The sequence below is a fragment of the Pleurodeles waltl genome, chromosome 5 (genome assembly GCF_031143425.1).
Source record: "Pleurodeles waltl isolate 20211129_DDA chromosome 5, aPleWal1.hap1.20221129, whole genome shotgun sequence".
Taxonomy (NCBI): Eukaryota; Metazoa; Chordata; class Amphibia; order Caudata; family Salamandridae; genus Pleurodeles; species Pleurodeles waltl.
This window is the reverse complement of record NC_090444.1, coordinates 1,136,876,528-1,136,904,472: the sequence shown is the minus strand read 5'-3', so window position 1 is coordinate 1,136,904,472 and position 27,945 is coordinate 1,136,876,528. Positions and strand designations below refer to the sequence as shown.

The following is a 27,945-nucleotide window of genomic DNA, read 5'->3' as shown; positions in this document are numbered from 1 at the left end:
TGTATGTTTCTCAACTTGGGTTTGCGATGACAGGTGCCTTTTCTGCAGGAGGATGGTCCAGATGGAGGTGTTGTGGCAGCTGTGGAGCCTGTGGACAGTGAAGGCGAGGAAGCAGAAGAAGAGGACATAGACAACAGGAACACAGTGATCCTGCAATACCTCCAGTGAGACACAGGTAAGAAGACAACACTGGCTGCTACATCTGATTTAATTCTACTACCTCTCACCTGTCTGTCATTTTCACCCAGTGTATGGTCACTGAGTTGTCACTTTCCCTTACGATTTCACAGATGTGGGACCCAGGTATGTTGCTATCACCAATGAAAAAGCTTTTTGACACAGTTATTGCTAATACAGTATTCCGAAATCACAGACATACTCCTGATTGTTTTGTGATTTAAGGGTGTTTATTTAAGTGCTCAATAGTGGAGGGGTTGTAAAATGGTCAGAGGTGATGGTGGAGGAATGTCCATGGCAGAGTCCAGTCTATTAGTCTCACAGGTGCATTGTCCAAAGGGGCATAGGAAGTGGAGCTGGGGCAGTTTAAGTAAGGACAGGGTGACAAAGTGGGACAGAAGGATGACAATCAAGGTGGTCTCATTTCTTGGCGGGGGTCTTGGCATTGTTCTCTGTCTTTGTCCTGGATCTCAGGATCTGGTGGTTCTCCATCTGCAGGGGGTGGGGTGCTGGTGGCCTGTTGGTCCCGTGGCGGTGCCTCCTGTCTACTAGCGCCGGCGGAGGTGGTGGGCAGTTCATCGTCCAGGCTAGTGTCAGGCGCCCCTTGTTGTGCCACAGTGTCCCTCCTAGTGTTCATGAGTTCCTTCAGCACCCCTACAATGGTGTCCAGGGTGGAATTGATGGATTTGAGTTCCTCCCTGAACCCCAAATACTGTTCCTCCTGCAGCCGCTGGGTCTCCTGAAACTTGGCCAGTACCATTGCCATCGTCTTCTTGGAATGGTGGTAGGCTCCCATGATGTTGGAGAGGGCCTCGTGGAGAGTGGGTTCCCTGGGCCTGTCCTCCCCCTGTCGCACAGCAGCCCTCCCAGTTCCCCTGTGTTCCTGTGCCTCTGTCCCCTGAACCGTGTGCCCACTACCACTGCCCCAAGGTCCATGGTGTTGTTGGGGTGGTGGGTTAGCCTGGGTTCCCTGTAGTAGTGGACACACTGCTGCTTGACGTGTCCTGGACAGAGGTATGGGCCCGCTGGGTGGGTGCTGTGCTGGTGTTTCCAGAGGGGGGAAGCTCTGTAGTGGCCTGTGCCAGTGTGAGGGAACCGACTGTCCCGAGGTCCCAGATCGGCCGGGCTGGTCATCTTGATCCAGTTGGACAGAGCTGCTGTCATCACTGTGGGCCTCTTCTGTGGCTGGAGTGGACATATCTGGACCCTCCTGTCGGGTGATGTTGGGTAGGGGTCCTGTAGGGGTGTAAAGGCATGATTATTGCATCTATGTGTGCCATGGTGTGCAATGGGTGGGTGACCCTGTACCCCAGTGCTTGCATTCCTGTGTAGGACCTTGTGTGATAATGGTTTAGGGGGGTGTATGGGTATGTGCAGTGGCCATGCTTTGGTGATGGGTGTCCATGCTTTGGTGTTACATGCAGGGCTTGGGTTTGGGATGTGTGGTTTGTGATTTTGGGACCTACGTGATGAGTTGGAGTGATGGGGTGAGGGCAAGGGTGGGAGTATGTGATAGCATGCATGTGGGTGGGGGATGAAGTAGTTAAAGGTTTGACTTACCAGAGTCCATTCCTCCTGCTACTCCTGCGAGGCCCTCAGGATGCAGTATAGCCAAGACCTGCTCCTCCCATGTTGTTAGTTGTGGGGGAGGAGGTGGGGGTCCGCCGCCAGTCCTCTGAATCGCAAATGTGGTGTCTTGAGACCACAGAACGCACCTTCCCTCGTAGGTCATTCCACCTCTTCCTGATGTCATCACTAGTTCTTGGGTGCTGTCCCACTGCGTTGACCCTGTCCACGATTCTTCGCCATAGCTCCGTCTTCCCAGCGATGGTGGTGTGCTGAACCTGTGTTCCGAATAGCTTTGGTTCTATCCGGATGATTTCCTCCACCATGACCCTGAGCTCCTCCTCCGAGAACCTGGGGTGTCTTTGCGGTGCCATGGGGTGGTGTGGGTGATGTGTGTGGTGGTGTGTGTTGTGATATGTGGGGTGATATTTATAGGTGTGTTTTGTTTGGATGTTGTGTGAGTGATGGTGTTGAGTGCCTGTGGATGCTAGTTTGTAGATGGTGGTGTCTCTCTCTGGCCTTCAGTCGCAATTGTTGATGTAAGGGTCTGTGGGTGATGTGGGTGTGTGTTTTATATTGTATTGGATGTGTGGGAGTGGTGTGTGAATGTGTATCATGTGTGTGTATTTTGAATTGTCCAATGTGGTAGTGTTTTGTAAATGCGTGTGTATTTTGAGCGTGGTGGTGTGTACCGCCAATGGAATACATCGGTTGAAAGACCGCCGCGTGGATTCATGGGTCGTGATCGTGTGGGCGTATTCCTGTTGGCGTGATGGTGGAGGTTTTGTTATCGCCAGTTTATCACTGACCTTTGGTGTGGCGGACTTGTGTGGGTGTCTGGATTTTGGCGGATTCCGAACTGTGGGTCATAATGACCGTGGCAGAATTCCACAGCGATGTGTTGGCGGTCTTCTGCACGGCGGTAAGCGTCTTTTGCCACCAATGTTGTAATGACCCCCTATGTGTCCCAGACTGCTCCCTGGCCCCAGGAGGTGGCCATTTTCCGCAACAGCTGCTCCCAGTCTTCACACTAGCGAGCGCTATATAGCGCTAGGGAGACAACCGCAGCGCAGGATGCGCTAAACACTTCGAGGGGGATTACGTGTCCCAGACTGCTCTCTAGCCCCAGGAGGCTGCCATTTTCCGCAACAGCGGCTCCCACTCATCACACTAACGAGCACTATATAGCGCTAGGGAGGCAACCACAGAATGGGACGCGCTAAACACTCAGAGGGGGACTACATGTCCCAGACTGGTTTCTGGGCCCAGGAGGCGGCCATTTTCCACAACAGCTGCTCCCACTCATCACTCCAACAAGCGCTATATAGTGCCAGGGAGACAACCGCAGCGTGGGGCGTGCTAAACACTTCGAGGGGGGCTACGTGTCCCAGACTGCTCTCCATCCCCAGGTGGTGACCATTTTCCGCAACAGCTGCTTCCACTCGCCACACCAACTAGCTCTATATAGTGCTAGGTAGACAACTGCAGCGTGGGACGCGTGCGGGCCGCACCCGGGCAAAGCCCGGGCCAAGAGCTTGCCCGTACATGCCCATCGGATCCTGAAGGAGGCTGGGCTGGGCCATCCCCCCTAACACCTATCATCAAGTAGGCCTTGCTGGTGTTTTTCTTTTAATGTTACATTCCCGGGTGTCTGTAATTTAACCCGTGCTCCTGTTTCTACTAAATCCAATTAGGTCGAGTAATCGCTCGAGAATCCCAAGACTGATTAAGTACTGACGTTATGGTGAAGTGGAAGGCAAAAGACAGCTCTTAGGGAACAGGGGGCGCCAGAAAGAAGATTTTGAGACATTCAGCAGAGAACTGTACATTAGCATAAATTGATGAACTAATCGAGGAAGTCGAAGGGTTGCTTGTATACACAGACAAATGCCCAGATAAGGCGATCAAAGGGCCGACACAGAAAAAGTCGGTAAAAGAACACATCTATAAGGGCATTGGACCGTTCCTTAAGCAATTTAACATTGGAAGTCCTACATCCTCTAAGATCAAATGTAGCGAAACTACTACCCAGCACCCCCTTGTACTTAAAATAATACCTATGAAAGAACCTGAAATAGCCAAAAATATTCCCATTGAGGACAAAGAAATGTTAATAACTTCATCTATACCAAGTATGGGTTGTTCAGATAGATATGAGATACTGGGCACTCAGGTGATGGAACCTACTGGCTCAAGGACTCCAGATACATCTAATGCTCCATCTACCATAGGTAGTAACATCATAGGCGAACAACTAATTCCCTCAAGGGTGAAATAGTAAGCCTCCAAGAGTGTATGGGGCGACTAGCAAAAGACTTACACACTAAATTGGATTATCTCAATGTACTGGCAGGGGTAATAAATAATACACTGGAAGAATTACATAAAAGATCAGACCCAGGTGGGGTGCAACAGCATATTGCCCCAAGACTATCTTCCCTTGTGACTGCAATCAATAGTACTAACGAACTTAGACAGAAAAGAGTAGGAACGCTCCCCCCTAGCTCCATGACTCACAAGGACAGTCAATATCAATATCATTGTGTAAATTTAGTGTCTGAGTCACACTCAAATACCTTGAAAATTTGTAGAGCAGGATCTCCAAGCAACCAGGTTGTCACAAATGGAGGTAGAGGCCCAAACGCTACGCGTGGGAAGACACATGACATCTTCATGGTTAATTTCCCCAAACGAACAACTGATAAGAGGGAAATGCAAGAAATGCTTATTAACAAAGCAATTCATTGGATAAGGCACATGAAAGGCTGTAGGTCGGTTATTAGAGAAGACGTTGTTCTTGCGAATCGCCTTAATAGTAATAACAACTGTGACACAATAAGACTGGGGTTAAGGTCAAAACATCTAGTGCACGGCTTAATAGCTCTTGACCAAAGATATCGAACCACCATACCCTCCCAAATAACCCTTAAACTATATGACCCAAATGAGAACAGCCCACCATCTAACGCCATAATCTGTGCGCTCACATCTTCCCATCACATACATTACCCGTGTTCGGGCCAGGAAGCGGACCTGGACAAGATTGATTTACTAAAGGAAAATGGAAGGAAGATAGTGCCCCTCAACAGGAGTATAGATGTGGAACAGGACCACACAGAGGGGAAAATCCTGATATGGTTAACTAACACTCCTGAGAACATCATGTGGAAACCCCAACTATGTGGGGGGACATAACTAGGGAAGAGCAGGCCACTGAGGATCTAATACAAAGACCAGAGAAACATTTGCCATGGGGGGATCAAATAAAACTACTGTCCTGGAATATAGCCGGACTAAGAGCTAAACTCTCAGACCTAGAATGGGGATGCTTTATAGATCAGCACCACCTAATACTCCTTCAGGAGACTAGGGAAACAGAACCAGTACATAGATCTGGGTTTATAACATATAGGCCCTCATTACGACCTTGGTGGGTGGCTGAAGCTGCCTGCCAAGATCGGACCGCCGGGCGCCTGCCAATGTGGCCGCACCCCCGCCGCGGCCATTTGGAGAACCCCGCTGGGGATTTCGGCTGCAACACAGGAGCTGGCTCCAAATGGAGCTGGCGGTGTTGCGGCTGCACCCGTCACGCTTTTCACTGTCTGCTATGCAGACAGTGAAAAGCTGCACGGGGCCCTGTCAGTGGCATGGGCAGTGCAGGGGCCCTGCGACTCCCCGTCCCGCCAGCCTTTTCCTGGCGGTTCAAACCGTTAGGAAAACGCTGGTGATAGGGGGACTCGTAATCCCCTGGGCAGCGCTGCTAGCAGCGCTCCCCTGGCGGATTACTATCACCGGGGCCATTGTGTCGGGAAACCGCCGGCCCCAGCGGTGCAACCGCAGCGCTTCCGCCGCTGTCGTAATGGCCTGGGAAGCACCGCCAGCCTCTTGACAGTGCTTCCATTATTACAGCCCTGGTGGTCTTGTACCGCCAGGATTGTAATGACCCCCATAGTGTAGAGGCCTCTTCTTTGGGGAGGGCTTTGGGAGGCCTACTGGCCTGGCTCCGTTTGGACCTGTTCCCTTCCGTCAAAGTAATTTAATCTGAGAGCAGAGATTTATTAGACCTTGAAATCTGAAATTTAATCTATTGTTAAACAAAAGCTATAGCTATTGTAAAAATATATCTAAGATCTATACCGCCCACCAGCTTTTCCCCCGTGGTGGATCAACTTTTGAATTTATTAGATAAATTCCAGGGGAATTTGCTGATAATAATAGCAGGGGATTGCAATACCACAATAACAGATGAATTGGAAAGAAGGGAGATCTATTCATCCTATATATCGGCAAAACCTAGTCCCCTTAAGGTTAAGGGGAAAAAGCCATCAAACGTTGCCCTACAAATGGCTGATCTGATTTTGACTCAAAGCTTGAGTGTAGTAAACGGCAAAACCAAATCTGATTTTCCCGAACGCCCAACATTTCAAAGGGGCCTAACAATAAGTAACGTTGACTACTTTTTCTTAGATCAGCTCCTTTGCCCTTTCCTAATAGATATGGAAATTGTGGTAAGAATGGACAGAGACTACCATGCTGTAAGTCTCAGGATGAGCCTGACCCCCACTTGATAACCCAAATTTAAACCCAGTAACAAAAGTCGATATGCTTCAGACCTCCAATAACCTGAGGAACATAAAATGGCCAGCGATACTGAATAATAAAATTGCTTTAACACTTATTTATAAAGTCTTTGAGAATATATCAACCAAGGCAATAACTGAGGGAGCGAGGGGGGAATCTTCTCTGATCTCCATACACATCTGATGGATCTACTCAGCAGGTTCTTTGTAAAAGAAGCCAAACAAGTTGATAGCAAGGAAAAAAAACTACCTGCTTGGTACACTAAAGAATTCAGAATTGCCAAAGGCAGCTTACTGAGTACTCTTAAGGAGGAAGGCCAGGAGCAAATACGAAATGCTAGAAAGAACTACAAAACTGTTCAGCTAAAGGCTAGAAAAGCTTGGGCAATCGAAAAGTGGGCAGAAATAGCAGATGCTCCGCAACGAGGGGATGAGAAAGCCTTTGGGAAGTTAGTTTCACTGGGAACTCGCACTATTGATAATCACATGGAATTGACTGTTCCACCTTAGAAATGGGTCACCCATTTCGAGAGTTTATACGCAGATAAGGAGAAGGGATCAATGAAAACTGCTGTGACATGCGGTAAAAGTTTGGCTGGCAGTAGAAATGACATAGCCCTAGGTGATAGTGTAATCAAGGGTATGGGAAGAGAGGTAGTGAGCTTTACTCTAGCTGAAACACATAATGCTATGAGACAGGTCAAAAGGGGAAAGGCTCCTGGGTTAGATGGTATCCCAGGTGACCTTTATATCTCCCAACTTGAGGTCTGTGCTCCGTTCCTTAACGCCCTGAGCAACGCCATATTGATGGGGGAGGGTATTCCGCCATCTTGGCAAGGAGCAGTCATAATCCCCATATACAAAAAGGGGAAAAGAGACAAACCATCTAATTATAGACCCATAAGCCTGAAAATATTATGTAGGCAGGTGTTGATGAGGCTCTAGTCCTGGCTTAATGATAATGCAATTCTCCAAGACGCCCAGGCGGGCTTCAGGAAAGGTGGACCAGGCCTTCCGCTTTATGATAGTATGTTGGAAAGTACATTGAAGCGTGACCATCTATATATGGCCTTTTTAGCTATCCGAGTGGCTTTTGACTTGGTTCCAAGGGACAAACTCTGGGAGGTCCTAGAATCATACGGGTCAACCAAGGACCATGTATGGTTAGTGAGAATTTTACATAAGGATACTTACATCATGGTTAAATGGAACAGGGGGATGACCTTACACCTAATATCCCCATTAATAGGAGAGTTAGACGAGGATGTGTCCTTGCCCCAACCTTCTTTAGTCTCTATATAAATGGAGCAGTGAAGTGGCTATCAAAATGCAGGCATGATGCACCTAAACTTGCGGGAGTACCCGTCCCAATTCTTATGTTTGCAGATGATACTCTCCTTATATCAAGAATCAATCAAGAACACCAATGGGCCTCCAGCAAGAGCTGGACTCTTTTACTGATTTCTGCATAGAAAGAGGCCTAGAGCTCAACCCGTCAAAGTCAAAGTTTGTGGCTATAAAACCACACCAGTCTTTTAAAGGCAATATGAAATTAGGCAAGCACAGGCTGGAACAAGTTGAAAACTTTGACTACCTAGGAGTAAGGCTCTCTGAAAAAATGGGATGGAAGCCCCAACTGGAGAAATGTAAGACCACACTCTATTGAAGATCAATGTCCTTACTAGAAGATATAAGGCATTAGATGGGGGTCCGGTATAGCCAGCATTAAAAGTATACAAAGCCACAGCTGCGACTGCCTCTATTAACGGGGCAGAAATATGGGGATATTCGAATACCAACATACTGCAGCAAATGGAGAACAAGTTTTTTAAGGCCCTCTTTAACGTCCCACAAAGTGTACTCCTTCTTCTCATGAGATATGAATTAGGCCTCAATAGTATACAACAATAACCTCCTTGAAACCCCTTCTATACTGGATCAGGGTTTGGTCATCAGGGGATCTTCCCATTATAGATCTTCACTCGCAGAATTAGTAGCTCTTGAACTCATACGCGAACGCCTTGGTTAAAACATGTAGAACATGTAGAACATGTAGAAACCTTAGTAAACTACTTAATATGGGTGAATTGTGGGAAGACCCTGGTTCAATCAGAAGAAGTGTTAGCCAGAAACTGAAAGAAGAATACTGGCAGTACATAACTATAGGGACCTAGAGTAATCAAAATGAAGGGCTTTTTTTTTACTGCACAAATGCATACCACACTTTGAACCCTACCTGAATAGAATATTTCCTGCTCAGGCGAAGTGGCTCTATGTCCTATTCAGATGTGGGGTGCTGCCACTGAGATCCTATACTGTGGATAAGTGTGGCTCAATGGTTAGAGCGGCAGACCCTGAAGCAGAGCTCTGGCTCAAGACCAGGGTTCAACTCCTGCTTCGGCAGGTCTTGGGCTCAATTCCCCTTGACCAGATAATTCTCGCCTCGGTGCCTAATCTAATTCATGGGTCCCACTCTGCAACTCTGGGCAATAGCTTGCTTAATCTCCACAACGGCCCCAACAGCGCTTGGATGCCTGGCTTCACCCTGAGGGTGCTTAGGAGTGGGTGCCTCACAGGGAAAAGCCAGGAGTGGTTCCATAGCGGTATGAGTACAGCGCCTTGAGACCCTAACGGGTGAGTAGTGTGCTATACAAGTGCTAATTTACATTTTTACCGTAAAGTGGGATAAGGCCACAAGTATGTCTGCCCAGTGCTCCTATTGTTCCTATAAAAATGAGACTGAAGCGCACTTTTTCTTCTTTTGTCCACTGTATGAGTGACCCTGAAAAAAATGGACACTGCCCTTATGTAGAGCTATGGGTGCAAAACATCACTGGGATATTATGAGGGTCATGAAAACTGAAACCCGAGATGTATTTACACATTTGTGGTTTCCCGGTTCATGTATTGGGCATGGAAACTTAGATTAAAATGGATACCTAATCCTGCTCTCTGCAGACCCGAACCCTGTAAGGCCCAGTGGTATAGCTATTTAGATCATTGTATACACTTTGTAACCTACTGATATGTTTTAAAATATATGGGCTCATATGAATCTCATGATACTATAGCACTTTAAGATCTACTAATATTTGAGCCTAGGCGTATAGAAGAGTGTGAACTCCTATACCTCAGGGGTTTAGAGGGGCATGGAATGGGAAGGTTTTATGAGAATGTATTTAGATCATAGTTATTTAGATCATTTTGATTGTGAAACCTATTGATGCATTTTAAAATGTAAGGGATCGTATGTACAGTATTATACTATAGCACTTTAAGATCTAGTGCCCTTGACTCTAGGAGACTAGGAGAGAGTGAACCCATATACTTGCACATAGAGGGATTGGATGTTTTGTCACTCAAACCTATGAGTACAGTAGAGAGAGACCCTACATAACTGTAAGAATAAAGGGCCATGGAATTAGAAGGCATTGAGAGAATGATTTAAGAGTATAGCTACTAAGATTACTGCACAAATTGCAAAAAAAACAGATGTGCTTTAAAAGTGTATTGGATCTTATGAATTTTGCTACTCCACAGTACCCTAACATCTATTGTTCCTTGTTCCTAGGAGTATAGTAGAGAGAGAACTCAAATACCCTTAATGTACAGTGGGCCCTGGAATTGGAAGGTTTTATGTGCTATGAGCTATACAGATCACTGTCTTAAATTGTTAATATATTGATGTTTTATGATTTATTGCTTTTATGGCCTATAGCCGAAATAAAGTATTTATTAATATTGAACTAAATACTATCATAGATTTTAAACAAAGGTAATAAAAACATTAAAAATTATGATAAACTCTGTAACATCAAGCTCACCTTTACCATATCCTCATAAGAAATTAACAGGAAATTGAAATCCTCCTTATGTGTGTACCAGCCTCTGACATGTTCAAACCAGGAACCAGCAAAAACTAATGAAAATAATAAAAGATAACTATTTTTACTAACTTTGCTCTTGCTGTGTACATAGGTAAATCTGGAATTTACCACCACACAAATGCATTTTTACTTTTGCACAATTTTGAACTAAGGGTGTTAAAAAAAGTATTTCTTGTTTGAAATTGCAAAGTTAATGCTCAAAGTTTCAAAGGTATAATGCACACCATATCCACCAGCTCCATGATTTGCTCTTTGTAGACTGTTTTTTTAAAATACAACTTTATGTTCATGTTTGTTGTCAACTAGCACATCAACTAGCAGGAGACGTCTACACAACAAGCAGACAGAAATCAAGTAGTGATAGCATATCAGTAGTCAGGCATAAACAGCATCAATACTGTAAACATTCACATTTGACAGGGGATTAGTCACCAAGGAGGGATTTGGTGGTGGGTAAACCAGTCCTATGAGTGGGTCACAGATACTTTGGCATACAAGGCATGTGGGCACCAACACAAACTTTTTATTCAATCATTCACATCAGAGTTGACCGTCAGTAAGTAATCGTGCAATGGCAACTAGATATCATGGGGCTGGACATTGATAGTAGGAATGAGGCATATAATTCACTAGTAATGTCACAATATATCACGGTTTTCAGCCATTTTACTCCAGTGGGGGTGTGGTTGCTACCCCAGTGTTGTGCTAACTCACGTTCCTGAAGCAATAGCGCTATGGTGGTGAATTTGCATACACCTGTTGGGATATCTTTACCATAGCCGAGGAGTACCACCGAGGGATTGGGTACTAGGACGATTTCAATCATGGTAGATATCAGGAAGAGTACTTTTGCCCTATACACCTTTATATGTGGGCTGGTCCATGTCAGGTGAATAAAATCAGCATCATATGCTCTGCATTTAGGCCATTGGGATGACTGTGTGGGGTTGATTCTACCCAGGCCGCAAGGTGTAGTGTAATCTCAATGTAGAAATGTATAATGCAACAGTTTGTGCCTATGATTAGGGGAAATAAGATTAGGTTGGCGGTAACAATAGGGCCAGGTCTTATCAGGCAGTGGATGGCCCAGATCAAGCTTCCATGCTACCCTGACCCATCTGTCATACTCCAGTTTTAAGTCAACGAATGGCTAGTGCAGTCTGGAGACCAGTCATTTCCCCTCCATGGAGGTGATAAATAATGTCAGTGGCGGGAAGTCATCTGGCACTAGTGGATAGGATGGCAGCCAAGCACATAGCGTGTTGTGCAAACGCTGGAGTATGAAATTGTCCATATGTGTGGCATCCCCAAAGGGGACATTGTCTGAGTGTGTGATGACATGGCCATCTGGGAATAGATCCCCAATGGTATGCAAGATATAGAGTATGTTATATAAAGTACGTTGAACAAGCTTTTTTTGCACGAGGCCTAGCAAAGTGTTACACATCAATTGAAGGGCAGGCGATTATAGTATACTGCCACTAAGATGACGGTGGAGTTTCCTCAATGCCCATGTGATGGTGGATAGAATTCGGATATTGAAGGGGTCTGTTGGGATGCCATTTCGAGGTATAGAGGGCAAAAGGACGTGTCACGCTTGCCGTCTCTCCAATCTCGCATAGGGTAGATGGACATGCAAATGATACCAATAGAATGCAAAGCGACACTGCGCTGTATGAAAACACAACTGCAAATCTGGCGTACCAAAACCTTCCAGCCTCCTTTGGAAGTCTCAAGGTATCCCATTTAATCAGGGGCCTACATACCGTTTTATAAACCGGAAAAAGGGCTCCTCAAGTTGTTAATTAAGTGGATTAGTATGTTCATGACTAAATATAGGAAGCGAGAGAGTACTATCATCTTAATAAGGGCAGGCAGAAGTCAGTAGCCGATTCTCATCCACACCTCGTGAGGTGCAGAGTAGAACCTATATCGTAAGGACGCAGCATTGCCTAACTGCCATGGACCCATAAGGGTGTTGGTATTGATAATATCCTGGAGAAGCTCAGATAAATGTCAGGGGCATCTATGTTAGGGGCCTAGACATTAGCCAATAGCACACGCTTTCCGGCCATGATGCTTGAAACAATAACATATCTCTCATTAGCATCTATAAAGCTGGCAGTGAATGGGGCACTCTTGTGTATTAGTGTTCACACCTTGTGTGAGCAAGAGCTGGATTATGAAAAAAACGTGCTAGGTCCCATGATGAGGTAAAAGCATCTCGGGGAGAGGGGTAGGCTTCCTGTAGAAGTGCCACTTTAATGTCATGTCACGTTAGACAAGAGAGCACCTATTTGCCCTTAGTGGATTGTTGAGACGTCTAGTATCCCATATCAAGCCTCAATACTAGTCTGGATAAGTCACAACACTACACAAATTATCATGTGCTCTACCTCTTGTAGCTTGGCACAAAGCAGGCAGGCTTAACTTAGAAGGCAATGTGCCTTTGTGCAATAACTCATACAGTAACACAGTGAAAACACCACAAAAATACACCACACAGGTTTAGAAATAATTATATTTTTCTGAATAAAATAAGGTCAAAACAACATAAATTCAATAAGCACAAGTTGAAATAACACTTTTTAAAGGTTTAAAAGGGTCTTAGGGGGTCATTCTGATCCTGGCGGTCATGGACCGCCAGGGCCAACGACCGCGGAAGCACCGCCAACAGGCTGGCGGTGCTTCCGGGGGCATTCTGACCGCAGCGGTAAAGCCGCGGTCAGAAAAGGGAAGCCAGCGGTTTCCCGCCGGCTTCCCGTTGCCCCAGGGAATCCTCCACGGCGGCACTGCAGGCAACGCCGCCATGGGGATTCCGACCCCCTTCCTGCCAGCCTGGTTCTGGCGGTTTTCACCGCCAGAACCTGGCTGGCGGGAACGGGTGTTGTGGGGCCCCTGGGGGCCCCTGCAGTGCCCATTCCACTGGCATGGGCACTGCAGGGGCCCCCTAACAGGCCCCACATTGATTTTCAGTGTCTGCTTGGCAGACACTGAAAATCGCGACGGGTGCAACTGCACCCGTCGCACCCCTTCCACTCCGCCGGCTCCATTCGGAGCCGGCATCCTCGTGGAAGGGGGTTTCCCGCTGGGCGGGCGGGCGGCCTTCTGGCGGTCGCCCGCCAGCCCAGCGGGAAACTCAGAATGACCGCCGCGGTCTTCTGACCGCGGTATGGTCTTCTGGCAGGGGAACTTTGGCGGGCGGCCTCCGCCGCCCGCCAAAGTTGGAATGACCCCCTTAATCCTTAGTAATCAGTGGTTGTATCTTTGTAACACACTGTACCTGGGAAGCATCACAAATAACGTTGCATGGGGGCCGCAGAGGAGGAGATGTATTAAAAAATAATGCACTGCATTGGATTTTCTGGTGCTGCACAGATGATGCGTTGTTTCTTTCCATGCCACAAGGTGAGGCATTGATTTCCAGGAGTGCAGCCTTAGTTCCTCATGGTGATGCGGGAATATTTGAACCCCCAGGGATGATGAATATCCTGGACATGCTGGTAGAAAAGAGCAGGTGGTCCCTCTGTCCGGGAGACGCTGCAGTGATTTTACAGCCACGAGGAAGGCACTGCGTCAGATTTCCAGTTGCGAGTCCACCCTTCCTGCCCAGGGAGACCCATTCAAATATTAAATCCAACATCACGAGTAAGTAAGAGTTTCTATCACCATTCTAGCCATACTAAACATGACAGGACCACTCCTTCCAGTTCAGAATCTACCACTCAAAATATATTAGGGCAGGTCTAATGCTAATCTATGAGAGGTGGAAAATGAATTGGTCAGTTTTTCACTACCAGGACATGTAAAACACATAAGTACGTGTCCTGCCTTTCATGTGCATAGCACCCTGCCCTATGGGATTCCAATGGCCTACTTCAAAGGTGACGTATGTATAGAAAAAGGGGAATTTAAGGCTTGGCAAGTAGTTTCAAATGCCAAGTGGAAGTGGCAGTAAAACTGCACCCACAGGCCTAGCAATGTCAGGCCTGAGACATGTTTAAAGGGCTACTTATGTGGGTGGCACAATCAGTGCTGCAGGCTGAATAGTACTATTTGATTTACAGGCCTGGGCACATGTAGAGCACTTTACTAGGGACTTATAGGTAAATTAAATATGCCAATTGGGTAGGAACCGGTGTTGCTATGTTTAGGGGAGCGCTCACATGCACTTTAGCATTGGTTAGTAATGGTAAAGTGTTGAGGGTCCTAAAGCCAACAAAAAGGGGGTCAGAAAAAAAGTGTAGGAAAGTACCATCTTGCCTGGCATGTTACCCCCATATTTCACTGTATATATGTTGTGTTAGTGTATGTGTCACTGGGACCCTGCCAGCCAGGGCCCCAGTGCTCATAAGTGTGCCCTGTATGTGTTACCTGTGTTATGACTAACTGTCTCACTGAGGCTCTGCTATCCAGAACCTCAGTGGTTATGCTCTCTCATTTTCTTTCCAAATTGTCACTAACAGGCTAGTGACCAATTTCACCAATTTACATTGGCATACTAGAACACCCTTATAATTCCCTAGTATATGGTACTCAGGTACCCAGGGTATTGGGGTTCCAGGAGATCCCTATGGGCTGCAGCATTTCTTGTGCCACCCATAGGGAGATCTGACAATTCTTACACAGGTCTGCCTTTGCAGCCTGAGTGAAATAACGTCCACGTTATTTCACAGCCATTTACCACTGCACTTAAGTAACTTATAAGTCACCTATATGTCTGACCTTTACCTGGTAAAGGTTGGGTGCTAAGTTACTTAGTGTGTGGGCACCCTGGCACTAGCCAAGGTGCTCCCACATTGTTCAGGGCAAATTCCCCGGACTTTGTGAGTGCGGGGACACCATTACACGCATGCACTATACATATGTCACGACATATGTATAGCGTCACAATGGTAACTCCGAACATGGCCATGTAACATGTCTAGGATCATGGAATTTTCACCCCAATGCCAGACAATTCCATGATCCCCCGAGTCTCTAGCTCAGACCCGGGTACTGCCAAACTACCTTTCCTGGGGGTTCACTGCAGCTGCTGCTCTCCTGGGGTCCAGCCAGGTTTCTGCCCTCCTGGGGTCCAGCCAGGCTTGGCCCAGGAAGGCAGAACAAAGGACTTCCTCAGAGAGAGGGTGTTACACCCTCTCCCTTTGGAAAAAGGTGTCAGGGCTGGGGAGGAGTAGCCTCCCCCAGCCTCTGGAAATGCTTTTGATGGACACAGATGGTGCCCATCTCTGCATAAGCCAGTCTACACCGGTTCAGGGATCCCTCAGCCCTGCTCTGGCGCGAAACTGGACAAAGGAAAGGGGAGTGACCACTCCCCTGACCTGCACCTCCCCTGGGAGGTGCCCAGAGCTCCTCCAGTGTGTTCCAGACCTCTGCCATCTTGGAAACAGAGGTGCTGCTGGCACACTGGACTGCTCTGAGTGGCCAGTGCCAGCAGGTGACATCAGAGACTCCTTCTGATAGGCTCTTCCAGGTGTTGCTAGCCTATCATCTCTCCTAAGTAGCCACACCTCCTTTTCTGGCTATTTAGGGTCTCTGCTTTGGGGAATTCCTTAGATAACGAATGCAAGAGCTCATCAGAGTTCCTCTGCATCTCTCTCTTCACCTTCTGCCAAGGAATCGACTGCTGACCGCGCTGGAAGCCTGCAAAACTGCAACAAAGTAGCAAAGACGACTACTGCGACCTTGTAACGCTGATCCTGCTGCCTTCTCGACTGTTTTCCTGGTGGTGCATGCTGTGGGGGTAGTCTGCCTCCTCTCTGCACTAGAAGCTCCAAAGAAATCTCCCGTGGGTCGACGGAATCTTCCCCCTGCAACCGCAGGCACCAAAGAACTGCATCACCGGTCCTCTGGGTCTCCCCTCAGCACGACGAGCGAGGTCCCTTGAACTCAGCAACTCTGTCCAAGTGACTCCCACAGTCCAGTGACTCTTCAGTCCAAGTTTGGTGGAGGTAAGTCCTTGCCTCCCCACGCTAGACTGCATTGCTGGGAACCGCGTGTTTTGCAGCTACTCCGGCTCCTGTGCACTCTTCCAGGATTTCCTTTGTGCACAGCCAAGCCTGGGTCCCCACCACCACTCTAACCTGCAGTGCACGACCTCCTGAGTTGTCCTCCGGCGTCGTGGGACCCTCTTTCATGACTTCGGGTGAGCTCCAGTTCACTCCACTTCGTAGTGCCTGTTCCGGCACTTCTGCGGGTGCTTCTTGCTTCTGAGTGGGCTCTTTGTCTTGCTGGACGCCCCCTCTGTCTCCTTACGCAATTGGTGACATCCTGGTCCCTCCTGGGCCACAGCAGCATCCAAAAACCCTAACTGCAACCTTTGCAGCTAGCAAGGCTTGTTTGCGGTCTTTCTGTTCGGAAACACCTCTGCACGACTCTTCACAACGTAGGACATCCATCCTCCAAAGGGGAAGTTTCTAGCCCTTGTCGTTCTTGCAGAATCCACAGCTTCTACCATCTGGTGGCAGCTTCTTTGCACCCACAGCTGGCATTTCCTGGGCATCTGCCCACTCCCGACTTGATCGTGACTCTTGGACTTGGTCCCCTTGTTCCACAGGTACTCTCGTCAGGAAATCCATCGTTGTTGCATTGCTGGTGTTGGTCTTCCTTGCAGAATTCCCCTATCACGACTTCTGTGCTCTTTGGGGAACTTAGGTGCACTTTGCACCCACTTTTCAGGGTCTTGGGGTGGGCTATTTTTCCAGCCCTCACTGTTTTCTTACAGTCCCAGCGGCCCTCTACAAGGTCACATAGGTTTGGGGTCCATTCGTGGTTCGCATTCCACTTCTAGAGTATATGGTTTGTGTTGCCCCTATCCCTATGTGCCCCCATTGCATTCTATTGTGACTATACATTGTTTACAGTGTTTTCTATTGCTATTACTGCATATTTTGGTATTGTGTACATATATCTTGTGTATATTTGCTATCCTCATACTGAGGGTACTCACTGAGATAATTTGGCATATTGTCATAAAAATAAAGTACCTTTATTTTTAGTATATCTGTGTATTGTGTTTTCTTATGATATTGTGCATATGACACCAGTGGTACTGTAGGAGCTTCACTCGTCTCCTAGTTCAGCCTAAGCTGCTCTGCTAAGCTACCTTTTCTATCAGCCTAAGCTGCTAGACACCCCTCTACACTAATAAGGGATACCTGGGCCTGGTGCAAGGTGTAAGTACCCCTTGGTACTCACTACAAGCCAGTCCAGCCTCCTACAAAAAGGAGGAGGAAGGCAAAATGTTTGGTTAGACCCTTTAGAGAGGGCCATTTTCAAACACCAAATGTTAGCAGCACAGTATACAACTTGGAGGTGAGCAACACCTCGGCAACCAGGGCATGGGTGAAAAGTGATACCTGAATGCAAGTGAGAAATTCAGGTTTCAACTTAATAGTCCCTCACAACCACAACGGAAAATTGTCAAGTCAGCAATGCTGTTTTTCAGAAAGATAGACATCAAGCAGGCATACAGTACATGGCACACAACAACAATGGGCAGTTGTGAATCAGTCAGGCAGAGAGCGAGCAGTGTCTGCAGGTGTTGCTGAAGGGGGACACAATGCCTAGTGCTGTGCGATTAGTCCTTGCCCAGGCTGTACTGTTTGCAGAAGTCTATGACCTTTGCAGGGACGGCAAAGATCAGAGTCTTTCCATTGGCCTCAACTCACAATCCGGCCAGGTATAGTATTCCATAGTTCAGTCCCTGCTTGTGGAGAATATTCTTAGTGTCCGCAAATTTACATCTTACTTCCTGCAACGCTATATGAAGTCAGGGAACAAGGAAATGGGCAAACCCTAGAATTGAAGTGTGCCCCTTTCTCGTTCCAGTTGCAGTGCTGTGTCCTTGTCCCTGTAGTTAAGCCTGCAAGTGATTAGAGGGTGCAGGGGTGCCAGGTGGCGGGCAAGGACTGAGGGATTTGTGAGCTTGTTCCACAACAAACCAGCTGGATCATTGGGTGTGCCTGAGAGGGAGTTTGGTGCCATATGGCCACAGGCTGGTAGAAGTCAAGCATGGGCTGTTTCAGGTTGCCCCTACCCATTTCGCCGCAGGGGGATGACCAATGCAGAAAGTCATCAACCAGCCCTTTTCTGATATTGCACATTACCGTCGCAGGTTCTCTGAGCTCGTTCCCCATCTGCAGGAGTGTAGTACAGCCGGGAAAACAGCAGGCAAAGCAGGTAGGTGGGAGACAGCAGCAGCAAGTAAGGCCCAGAGGTCCCTCCTGGCATGGGTGCCACCCGAGTCAAAGGCACAAGTGATGAGAGGAGGGGGCAAAAGTACTATTATATATCAGAGCACTCCTTACCGCCGTGGGCTAGAGGAGGCTACTATCATCAGATTGCAGCCATCTTCAAGTTAGTAACTGGACAAACCAAGTGCACAGAAGTTTGGGGTGGCATGGCTCGCCGATCATCTAGGCCACTTGCAGCCCCCCCAATCCTAGCACTAACAGGAGCCTTAACACCCTAGTGAAGGTTGGCCCCCAGGTCCCTACACAGACCCGAGGTGCAGAGCCTCACAGAAATGCACAGTCAGGCCGCCAAATGGAGAAATCACCCCACCAATGCCAATTGCAAGTTTCTGTTATCTGGGTCCATCCCCACTGGGCCCCTAGCCAGCGGCATCACAAACTCACCGGAAGGCCTATGGATGACTTCAGCATCCCTACATGGTGCAGCGTGCTCACCCAGGCGGTGCCACCCATGGGCCCATCAACTCCTCTTCTCTAGCGACATGCTGGCTGCAAACAATCTGCAGCCCCTCCACATCCCACAACTCTCCCGGTAATTAGGCAGCCCAGTGACTTTCGGGAGCTTCGGCCTCAGTTTCGCCCATGACCCCTGTCACTCGTCACTACACAGCCTCTGAGTATTGGGCTGAGCTACCGGGGGTATAGGGCCCAGTTCGCTGCCATCCCAGCAGGGGCCAGTAGGGACTGCCATGCTCTGGGCAGTGGCACCACTTGCGCCGATTGGTTAGGATGATGAAGAGGCTCCGAAACCTGACATTATTAGCCGTCGGTGTCAGAGCTTCACAGCCAGTCAGCCCTCTTGGTCACAGGCGTGGCCACACCCTCTGTAGACAGGTTTATTTTTTAATAAACTATTCAATCAAGGGTTATACAGAGCTTGGAAGAGATGTAAGTTATGTGTACATTGTGTGCTGTACACCATACCAGGTGTTTTTCAGGGCTATTTCAGGATGTTGCTCACTGATTTCTTTCAGTCAGATCAGTGTTCCTGACCACACCTTTAATGAAACAGGTGCAATTAAAAATGTTGTAAATCTTGTTAGATATTTATTACATAGCACATTACCCATACCACTTCGACAGGAATGTCATTTAATGCAATATCATTAACTGATTTGATTGTGTTATTATTTAATTACATATCATAATTAGGTGGTGCTATTTGGTATAAATATTGCAAAGTCATATGAATTTTATTTGATGTGCAAGTTATGTATTTGCATGGCTATTATGCGAGTTATAAATTGTACTCCTAACCATAACTTCTAAATTTCTGTTTTTGGAGTTTTATTCCTTAACCATAACTGCAATGCAAGTGCTGTTTTGTAGGTGAAAAGGTGAAATTCTCAGTTTGTTTTAAACATACATTGAGGTGCAATATTCACCACTAAACATTATTTCTCTTTTGCACTTTTTTTAAATATACAAAATTTCCTGTGCCGAACCCTTCAAAGGTTACCATGTGAGCAGGTTGCGTGTAGGCTTTTGCTGCACGTAGGCTTGTGCCTGGTGCAGAGGGTGGTGTTGGTCAGAGGGCCTGGCCCCTTAGTGGACATCCAACTCCTGAGCCCCCACTGTGCTCGTCTGAAGGACTTGTGCAGGGGGTGTTGGTCACATGCAATGACACCCACGCCCTGTGATCCACCCTCCACAGGTACTAAACTCAAAGACAACCAGCAATCACAGTGCAGGGCTTGCACCCAACCCACCACGGAAGACCAACCACTGCTGCTCACAGCCTTGGGTTGCCTGCAGCCAGGATGCCTGCAGTGCCTTGCCTCTGGCCAGGCTTTGCACCCAATTCTCCTTTGCCTGCCAACCAGTACTTCATAGAGCCTTTAGTTGTGGGCCTTTACTATAGATGCCTTTTCACAAAGGTAAACATGCATGTCTATATATATATAATGTATATATGTATATATATATATAGTCATATACATATATATATATACATACACATGTATACATATATGTATATATATATACACACACACATACACACACACACATATATGTATGTATGTATATATATATATATATATATATATATATATATATATATATATTTTCAATTAAAAAACATAGGTTACAGGGATGTTATAGTTAGGCTCACTTTTTAAATGAACAAAACCATAGAAATTCAACGGTTATAGTTGTTTCAAGTAACTATAACTCGCGCACTAAGGTAACTATAACTTGCCCCCCCATCATGCTTAGTTTTCTCTTCAATAGTTTTACTGCAAATGTTAATGTAACATTATCAGTGATGTTATCAAAGATGTTATGGATGCTGTAATTTGTGGTGTATTTAGCAGTGCATGGTGAGGAAGCTAGTTATAATTACTTTAGGGCGTGAGATACATTTACCTGAAATAACTCTAACTATAACAGGTGAATTTCTATGGTTTTCTGCGTTTAAAAAGTGAGCATAACTATAACGTCCCTGTGAGCTTTGGTTTCTTTAATTGATTTTCTATTGTATTTTAATTCTATTTCCTAACTATAACGTCCCTGTAACCTTTGTTTTTTCAACGAATTTCGATTTTTTTTATGTGAAGTAATTTTCATTACTATATGTTAATCCAACCACCACTGTGCACGGCCTCTGGCCGTGTGTGGCAGTTGTTGGCCACCCAACCCCACACTGTGCATGGCCTGCGGCAAGGCCCTGCAACCGACTGCTATAATCACCCAATCTTGCGCTGTGCACAGCCTTCGGCCGTGTGCAGTGGGGACTAGAGGCCGGGCCTGCAGCCAACACCCCTAACCTCCCAACCTCATGCTGCACACAGCCTTTGGCCATGCATAGCGGTAATTGGCCACAGGTCTGCATACACCCCTCCCCCAACCGATTTTGGTCCTGGGACCACATCCCCCAGAGCCTGGCCACACAGCCCCCCTCCTCAGGCCGATCTCAGCCCCCAGGGAACCCATGCCCTAGGGTGCGGCCTAAATATTTAATTTTCTTTTGGAGGGACAAACGTCCCCCCTCCCCAGGCCAGTCTCGGCCCGAGACCCCATACCCCATGACCTGATGTAAATATTTAATTGTTTTTTGGGGAGGGGGGCCACTTAACCCCCTCCCCAGGCCTAACTCAGTCCTGGTGTCCCCATCCCCGGAGGTCAGGCCTAAATATTTTTTTTGGGGGGGAGGGGGCAACGCTGCCCCCCTCCCTAGGTTGACCTGTGCCCCAGTGACCCCATCTTCCATGCAGTGGCCTAAATATTTTTATTTGTGGGGAAGAGGTGTGCCGCCCCCCTGCCCAGACTGATCTCGGCCCGAGGACCCCTTCCCCCAGGCTAAATATTTTATTGTTTTTTAGGGGAGGGGGGCCATGCGGCTCCCTCCTCAGGCCAATCTGGGTCCCCATCCCTGGAAGCCAGGCCTAATTATTTATTTTTTCTTGGGAGGGGGCATGCAGCCCCCCTCCCTAGGCTGATCTTGGCCCTGGGGACCCTATTTCCTAGGGCCCAGCATAAATATGTAAATTGTTAACGGGGAGGGGGGAGCATGCACCCCTCCCCAGGGCCCAACTCCTTCCTGAGGACCCCAACTCCCGGGGCCCAGCCTCAGGGCACCCTATCCCAATGTTGGGGATTGTGGTTGAAGCCTGAAAGCCCCCACGGTCCCAGCTGGCTCCCCACCTCCTGTGGAAGTCGGCATTGCTGACACAGAGAGGGAGCTGCTAATGCAGCTCCCCTTCTCTGAGGTGAATGCTTCCTTTGTTTAACTGCATCTCACAGGTAAGGAAACAGAGGAAACCCTTTGCTCGCAGTCAGGGAGAGCTTTTTGACAACTCTCCATCACTGCGAGTGGAGTGTTTGCTGTGACTTGGTGGGATCTGTCAAAGCTCCCACCAAGTCACAGCAAACAGCTGTATCCTGGGGTGGCAGTCCCCAGGACCACTAACGCTTCCTCGAGGGGGGGCGCGTGGCACCCCCCTCCAACGTCAATAGCCCCAGGGGACAGTTGTCCCTGGGGCCCATGGGTTTGCAACAAACCCACTACCCGTTTCAAATTATGTGCCCTGGAGAGGTGGGGGCTGTGGATTTCTGACCCAGGGAGGGGGTGGTCCCTGGTGCTGTCTTGGGACCAGGCACCCCCTGTACACATCAGTGGCCATTAGGACCCTGGCAGTCACCAGACCAACAGGGTCACGGTGGCAGTCGGACTGCCGGTGGTCTGACTGCCACATTATGACCGTGGTGGAGCTGCCACAATCCAACAGCCAACTCCAGCAGGCTGCTGTCAGCCTGGCGGTCCCGGCGGTTGTAATCCGCCAGTGCAGCGCTGCAAGCAGCACTACCTAGGGATTACGAGTCCCCATCCGCCAGCCTGTCCATGGCAAGGCTGGCGGAATGGGCGACTCGGGTCCCCCATGCACAGCCCCATCGCGCATTTTACTGCCTGGATTATGGGCAGTGGAATGTGCAACAGGTGCTGCTGCACCACTACATTGCTCCATTAGGAGCCGGCTGCAGTTTTAAGCTCCTGATCCCCACTGAGCTGGCAGGCTTAAACACTGTTTCCACCCGCCGGCCCAGCGGGGAACTCAAAACATGGCTGGTGGGGTTCAGGCCGCCTTTGTTGCCTGATGCCGGTAAGACATTTGCAGCGGCATCCGCTGCCCGTCAGTGTCATAATGAGGGCCATAATCTTTTTAGGCCCAGGGAAGTGGAGGTCTCTGGAGCAGTGGGGGTCCAGGTGGCACCTGATGTTAGTTTTAGAGATATGCCCTGGGGAGGTGGCGGTCCCTGGGGCTGCAGGAGGGAGCATTGTAAAGACATTTTTGTTATAACGCTTGAGTTAAAAAGCCATTCGTTGCAAAGCCATTCAGTATTCCGTCATACATTTCTCTGCCTGCTTCTTCCCTTTTTCATTTTATTTTTCCCAATGCGGTGCTCAGTGCACTGTTTTGGGTACGAGCATCTGCAAATCTACAATATTCCAGGGAGAAAAAAGATTTGGCATCCAATGAGGTGCCTTTATATTTTCAAAGAGTGTGTCACAATTCCTTAATGGGTTTGCCAGTCCATGAGGGATTAGTGATTTTATGATCCAGATGTCTCTAAAATGTAATCTTGTCATATTTCACTCAAGCACTACTTTCACTACTAATTTTATGAAAATTCCATTCAGTCATTTTTTCTCTATTGAAGAGCAAACCATTATGAGGGAATTAAAAGGGATAATGGAACTTTTGTGATCCCCTCCTTTATCTGGCCTCTACTTGATGGAACTGAACGAAATATACTCTAAGGAACCCAAAGTGAGTGTATTATTTTTAAGCTTTGGCAGATATGTATAACAGTACCAAAGTTATTGAAAAACAAAATGTGTCTCCACTGTATAATTATACATAGATCAAAGTTTCCATTTGAAGACTAATTTCTGTTTTGCCAATAACTTTGGTGCCATTTGAAGAGTGTTTAGAAAACTTTCCAAATGATGTTCATCTACCTCTGCTCCTTCCTGAAAAGTTTCAGGATGATCCATCAAGCGATAGCCAAGAAAAATGGGAGTCGCAAAATGAATTTTCCAGACGAAATATACCGTCGGAATTATAGAGAGCGATAGAGGGAAAACAGTGGGCAGAATTGCACCAAATGTGTAAGAAAGCAAGATCTTCACTCAGAAGGCTTGCCTTTTGTGATTTGGTGTAAATCTGTTCATCTATTTTTAAAGTCAAAACATTAGTGATATCTGGGTATGGACAAGGGTTTTGAATGACCAGCTGCAACATTAATAGAAATGCTACAGCCTCCATTCTGAGGACAAGGGGACTCAATCCCCTTGTCCTGAGTTTATAAATAAAAAATAAGGTACAAGGTGACAGGGTAGGAGCACCGTGACCCCCCTGGCCCTTACAGGGGTGGTGTAGGAGGCTGGACTGGCTTGTAGTGAGTACCAAGGGGTACTTACACCTTGCACCAGGCCCAGGTATCCCTTATTAGTGTAGAGGGGTGTCTAGCAGCTTAGGCTGATAGAAAAGGTAGCTTAGCAGAGCAGCTTAGGCTGAACTAGGAGACGAGTGAAGATCCTACAGTACCACTAGTGTCATATGCACAATATCATAAGAAAACACAATACACAGATATACTAAAAATAAAGGTACTTTATTTTTATGACAATATGCCAAAGTATCTCAGTGAGTACCCTCAGTATGAGGATAGCAAATATACACAAGATATATGTACACAATACCAAAATATGCAGTAATAGCAATAGAAAACAGTGCAAACAATGTATAGTCACAATAGAATGCAATGGGGGCACATAGGGATAGGGGCAACACAAACCATATACTCTAGAAGTGGAATGCGAACCACGAATGGACCCCAAACCTATGTGACCTTGTAGAGGGCCGCTGGGACTGTAAGAAAACATTGAGGGTTAGAAAAATAGCCCACCCCAAGACCCTGAAAAGTGGGTGCCAAGTGCACCTAAGTTCCCCAAAGAGCACAGAAGTCGTGATAGGGGAATTCTGCAGGAAAGACCAACACCAGCAATGCAACAACGATGGATTTCCTGACGAGAGTACCTGTGGAACAAGGGGACCAAGTCCAAAAGTCACGATCAAGTCGGGAGTGGGCAGATGCCCAGGAAATGCCAGCTGTGGGTGCAAAGAAGCTGCCACTGGATGGTAGAAGCTATGGATTCTGCAAGAACGACAAGGGCTAGAAACTTCTCCTTTGGAGGATGGATGTCCTACGTCGTGAAGAGTCGTGCATAAGTGTTTTCCCGCAGAAATACCACAAACAAGCCTTGCTAGCTGCAAGGGTCGCAGTTAGGGTTTGTGGATGCTGCTGTGGCCCAGGAGGGATCAGGATGTCGCCAATTGTGTGAGGAGACAGAGGGGGCGTCCAGCAAGACAAAGAGCCCATTCAGAAGCAAGCAGCACCCGCAGAAGTGCCGGAACAGGCACTACAAAGTGGAGTGAACCGGAGCTCACCAGAAGTTGCACAAAAGGGTCCCACAAAGCCGGAGGACAACTAAGGAGGTCGTGCAATGCAGGTTAGAGTGCCGGGGACCCAGGCTTGGCTGTGCACAAAGGAAATCCTCGGAGAGTGCACAGGAGCCGGAGTAGCTGCAAAACACGCGGTTCCCAGCAATGCAGTCTAGCGTGGGGAGGCAAGGACTTACCTCCACCAAACTTGGACTGAAGAGTCACTGGACTGTGGGAGTCACTTTGACAGAGTTGCTGAGTTCAAGGGACCTCGCTCGTCGTGCTGAGAGGAGACCCAGAGGACCGGTGATGCAGTTCTTTGGTGCCTGCGGTTGCAGGGGGAAGATTCTGTCAACCCACGGGAGATTTCTTCGGAGCTTCTAGTGCAGAAAGGAGGCAGACTACCCCCACAGTATGCACCACCAGGAAAACAGAAGGTGAAGAGAGAGATGAAGAGGAACTCTGATGAGCTCTTGCATTCGTTATCTAAGGAATTCCCCAAAGCAGAGACCCTAAATAGCCAGAAAAGGAGGTTTGGCTACTTAGGAGAGAGGATAGGCTAGCAACACCTGAAGGAGCCTATCAGAAGGAGTCTCTGACGTCACCTGCTGGCACTGGCCACTCAGAGCAGTCCAGTGTGCCAGCAGCACCTCTGTTTCCAAGATGGCAGAGGTCTGGAGCACACTGGAGGAGCTCTGGGCACCTCCGGTGCAGGTCAGGGGAGTGGTCACTCCCCTTTCCTTTGTCCAGTTTCGCGCCAGAGCTGGGCTGAGGGATCCCTGAACCGGTGCAGACTGGCTTATGCAGAGATGGGCACCATCTGTGCCCATCAAAGCATTTCCAGAGGCTGGGGGAGGCTACTCCTCCCCAGCCCTGACACCTTTTTCCAAAGGGAGAGGGTGTAACACCCTCTCTCTGAGGAAGTCCTTTGTTCTGCCTTCCTGGGCCAAGCCTGGCTGGACCCCAGGAGGGCAGAAACCTGTCTGAGGGGTTGGCAGCAGCAGCAGCTGCAGTGAAACCCCGGGAAAGGTAGTTTGGCAGTACCCAGGTCTGAGCTAGAGACTCTGGGGATCATGGAATTGTCTCCCCAATACCAGGATGGCATTGGGGGGGCAATTCCATGATCTTAGACATGTTACATGGCCATGTTCGGAGTTACCATTGTGAAGCTACACATAGGTAGTGACCTATGTGTATTGCCTGCGTGCAATGGTGTCCCCGCACTCACAAAGTCCGGGGAATTTTCCCTGAACAATGTGGGGGCACCTTGGCTAGTGCCAGGGTGCCCACACACTAAGTAACTTAGCACCCAACCTTTACCAGGTAAAGGTTAGACATATAGGTGACTTATAAGTTACTTAAGTGCAGTGGTAAATGTCTGTGAAATAACGTGACGTTATTTCACTCAGGCTGCAGTGGCAGGCCTGTGTAAGAATTGTCAGAGCTCCCTATGGGTGGCAAAAGAAATGCTGCAGCCCATAGGGATCTCCTGGAACCCCAATACCCTGGGTACCTCAGTACCATATACTAGGGAATTATAAGGGTGTTCCAGTATGCCAATGTAAATTGGTGAAATTGGTCTCTAGCCTGTTAGTGACAATTTGTAAAGAGAGAGCATAACCACTGAGGTTCTGGTTAGCAGAGCCTCAGTGAGACAGTTAGGCACCACACAGGGAACACATACATATAGGCCACAAACTTATGAGCACTGGGGTCCTGACTAGCAGGGTCCCAGTGACACATAACAAACATACTGAAAACATAGGGTTTTCACTATGAGCACTGGGCCCTGGCTAGCAGGATCCCAGTGAGACAGGGAAAACACCCTGACATACACTCACAAACAGGCCAAAAGTGGGGGTAACAAGGCTAGAAAGAGGCTACTTTCTCACAGGTGGTCCTATTAGAGTACCTCGAGACCGGATAAAGAATGTGTGGTGGTTGACCATTTGGTTGCCGGGAGCTGGTGGAGGCCCTGTGGTCAATCTTCCACTGAGTATAGCTGTGAATGGCAGTGGGGGGGGGTGTTGGTGGTCCATGGGGGGGTGTTTGAGCGCAAGGTCTGCTGAGGTATACTTAGGTATGGTAATATGATATTACTTTGTGTAAAAAATAAAAACTAGAGATTCACTGAAAAACAGAAAGGACCTGGATGAGCTGGAGGGGATGGTGGCAGCGGTTATCCCGGAGGAGCTGGTCACTGGAATCGCAGGACAGGACAGCGCAGACTACCAAGAACTACCACAAATGCAGGGTAAGTTGCAGGGGATGACTATCTGGAATCTCACAAATGGCAGAAGAGAGAAGCACATAAGACACACTCAATGCATGCAAAAGGGTCACATTGGGACACATAGAGCCCGAATCAAAAGGCCATATCGCCATCCAAGCCTCACTTTTAGTGACACTCTGGTGGCGCTATGCACGCCGACGTATACACAACGTGGTCTTAAGTCACTTACTGTGGTTTAACACCACCATGCAAATATGGCCTCTACACATGGAGCACTTTACCTGGAAGGGGCGTGCA

At 47.9% G+C, this 27,945-nt stretch overlaps 1 protein-coding gene across 4 annotated transcripts in view; it reads right to left on the bottom strand.

Moving 5' to 3' along the window:
* LOC138296317 (amine sulfotransferase-like) overlaps positions 1–27,945 on the bottom strand; it is a 511,069-nt gene that overhangs the window by 147,272 nt on the left and 335,852 nt on the right. For all 4 annotated transcript variants that reach the window (XM_069235350.1, XM_069235353.1, XM_069235351.1 and 1 more), the window contains one exon: positions 10,148–10,242. In XM_069235350.1, coding sequence (XP_069091451.1) covers positions 10,148–10,242 — 95 coding nt within the window. The remainder of the gene's footprint in view (positions 1–10,147; positions 10,243–27,945) is intronic.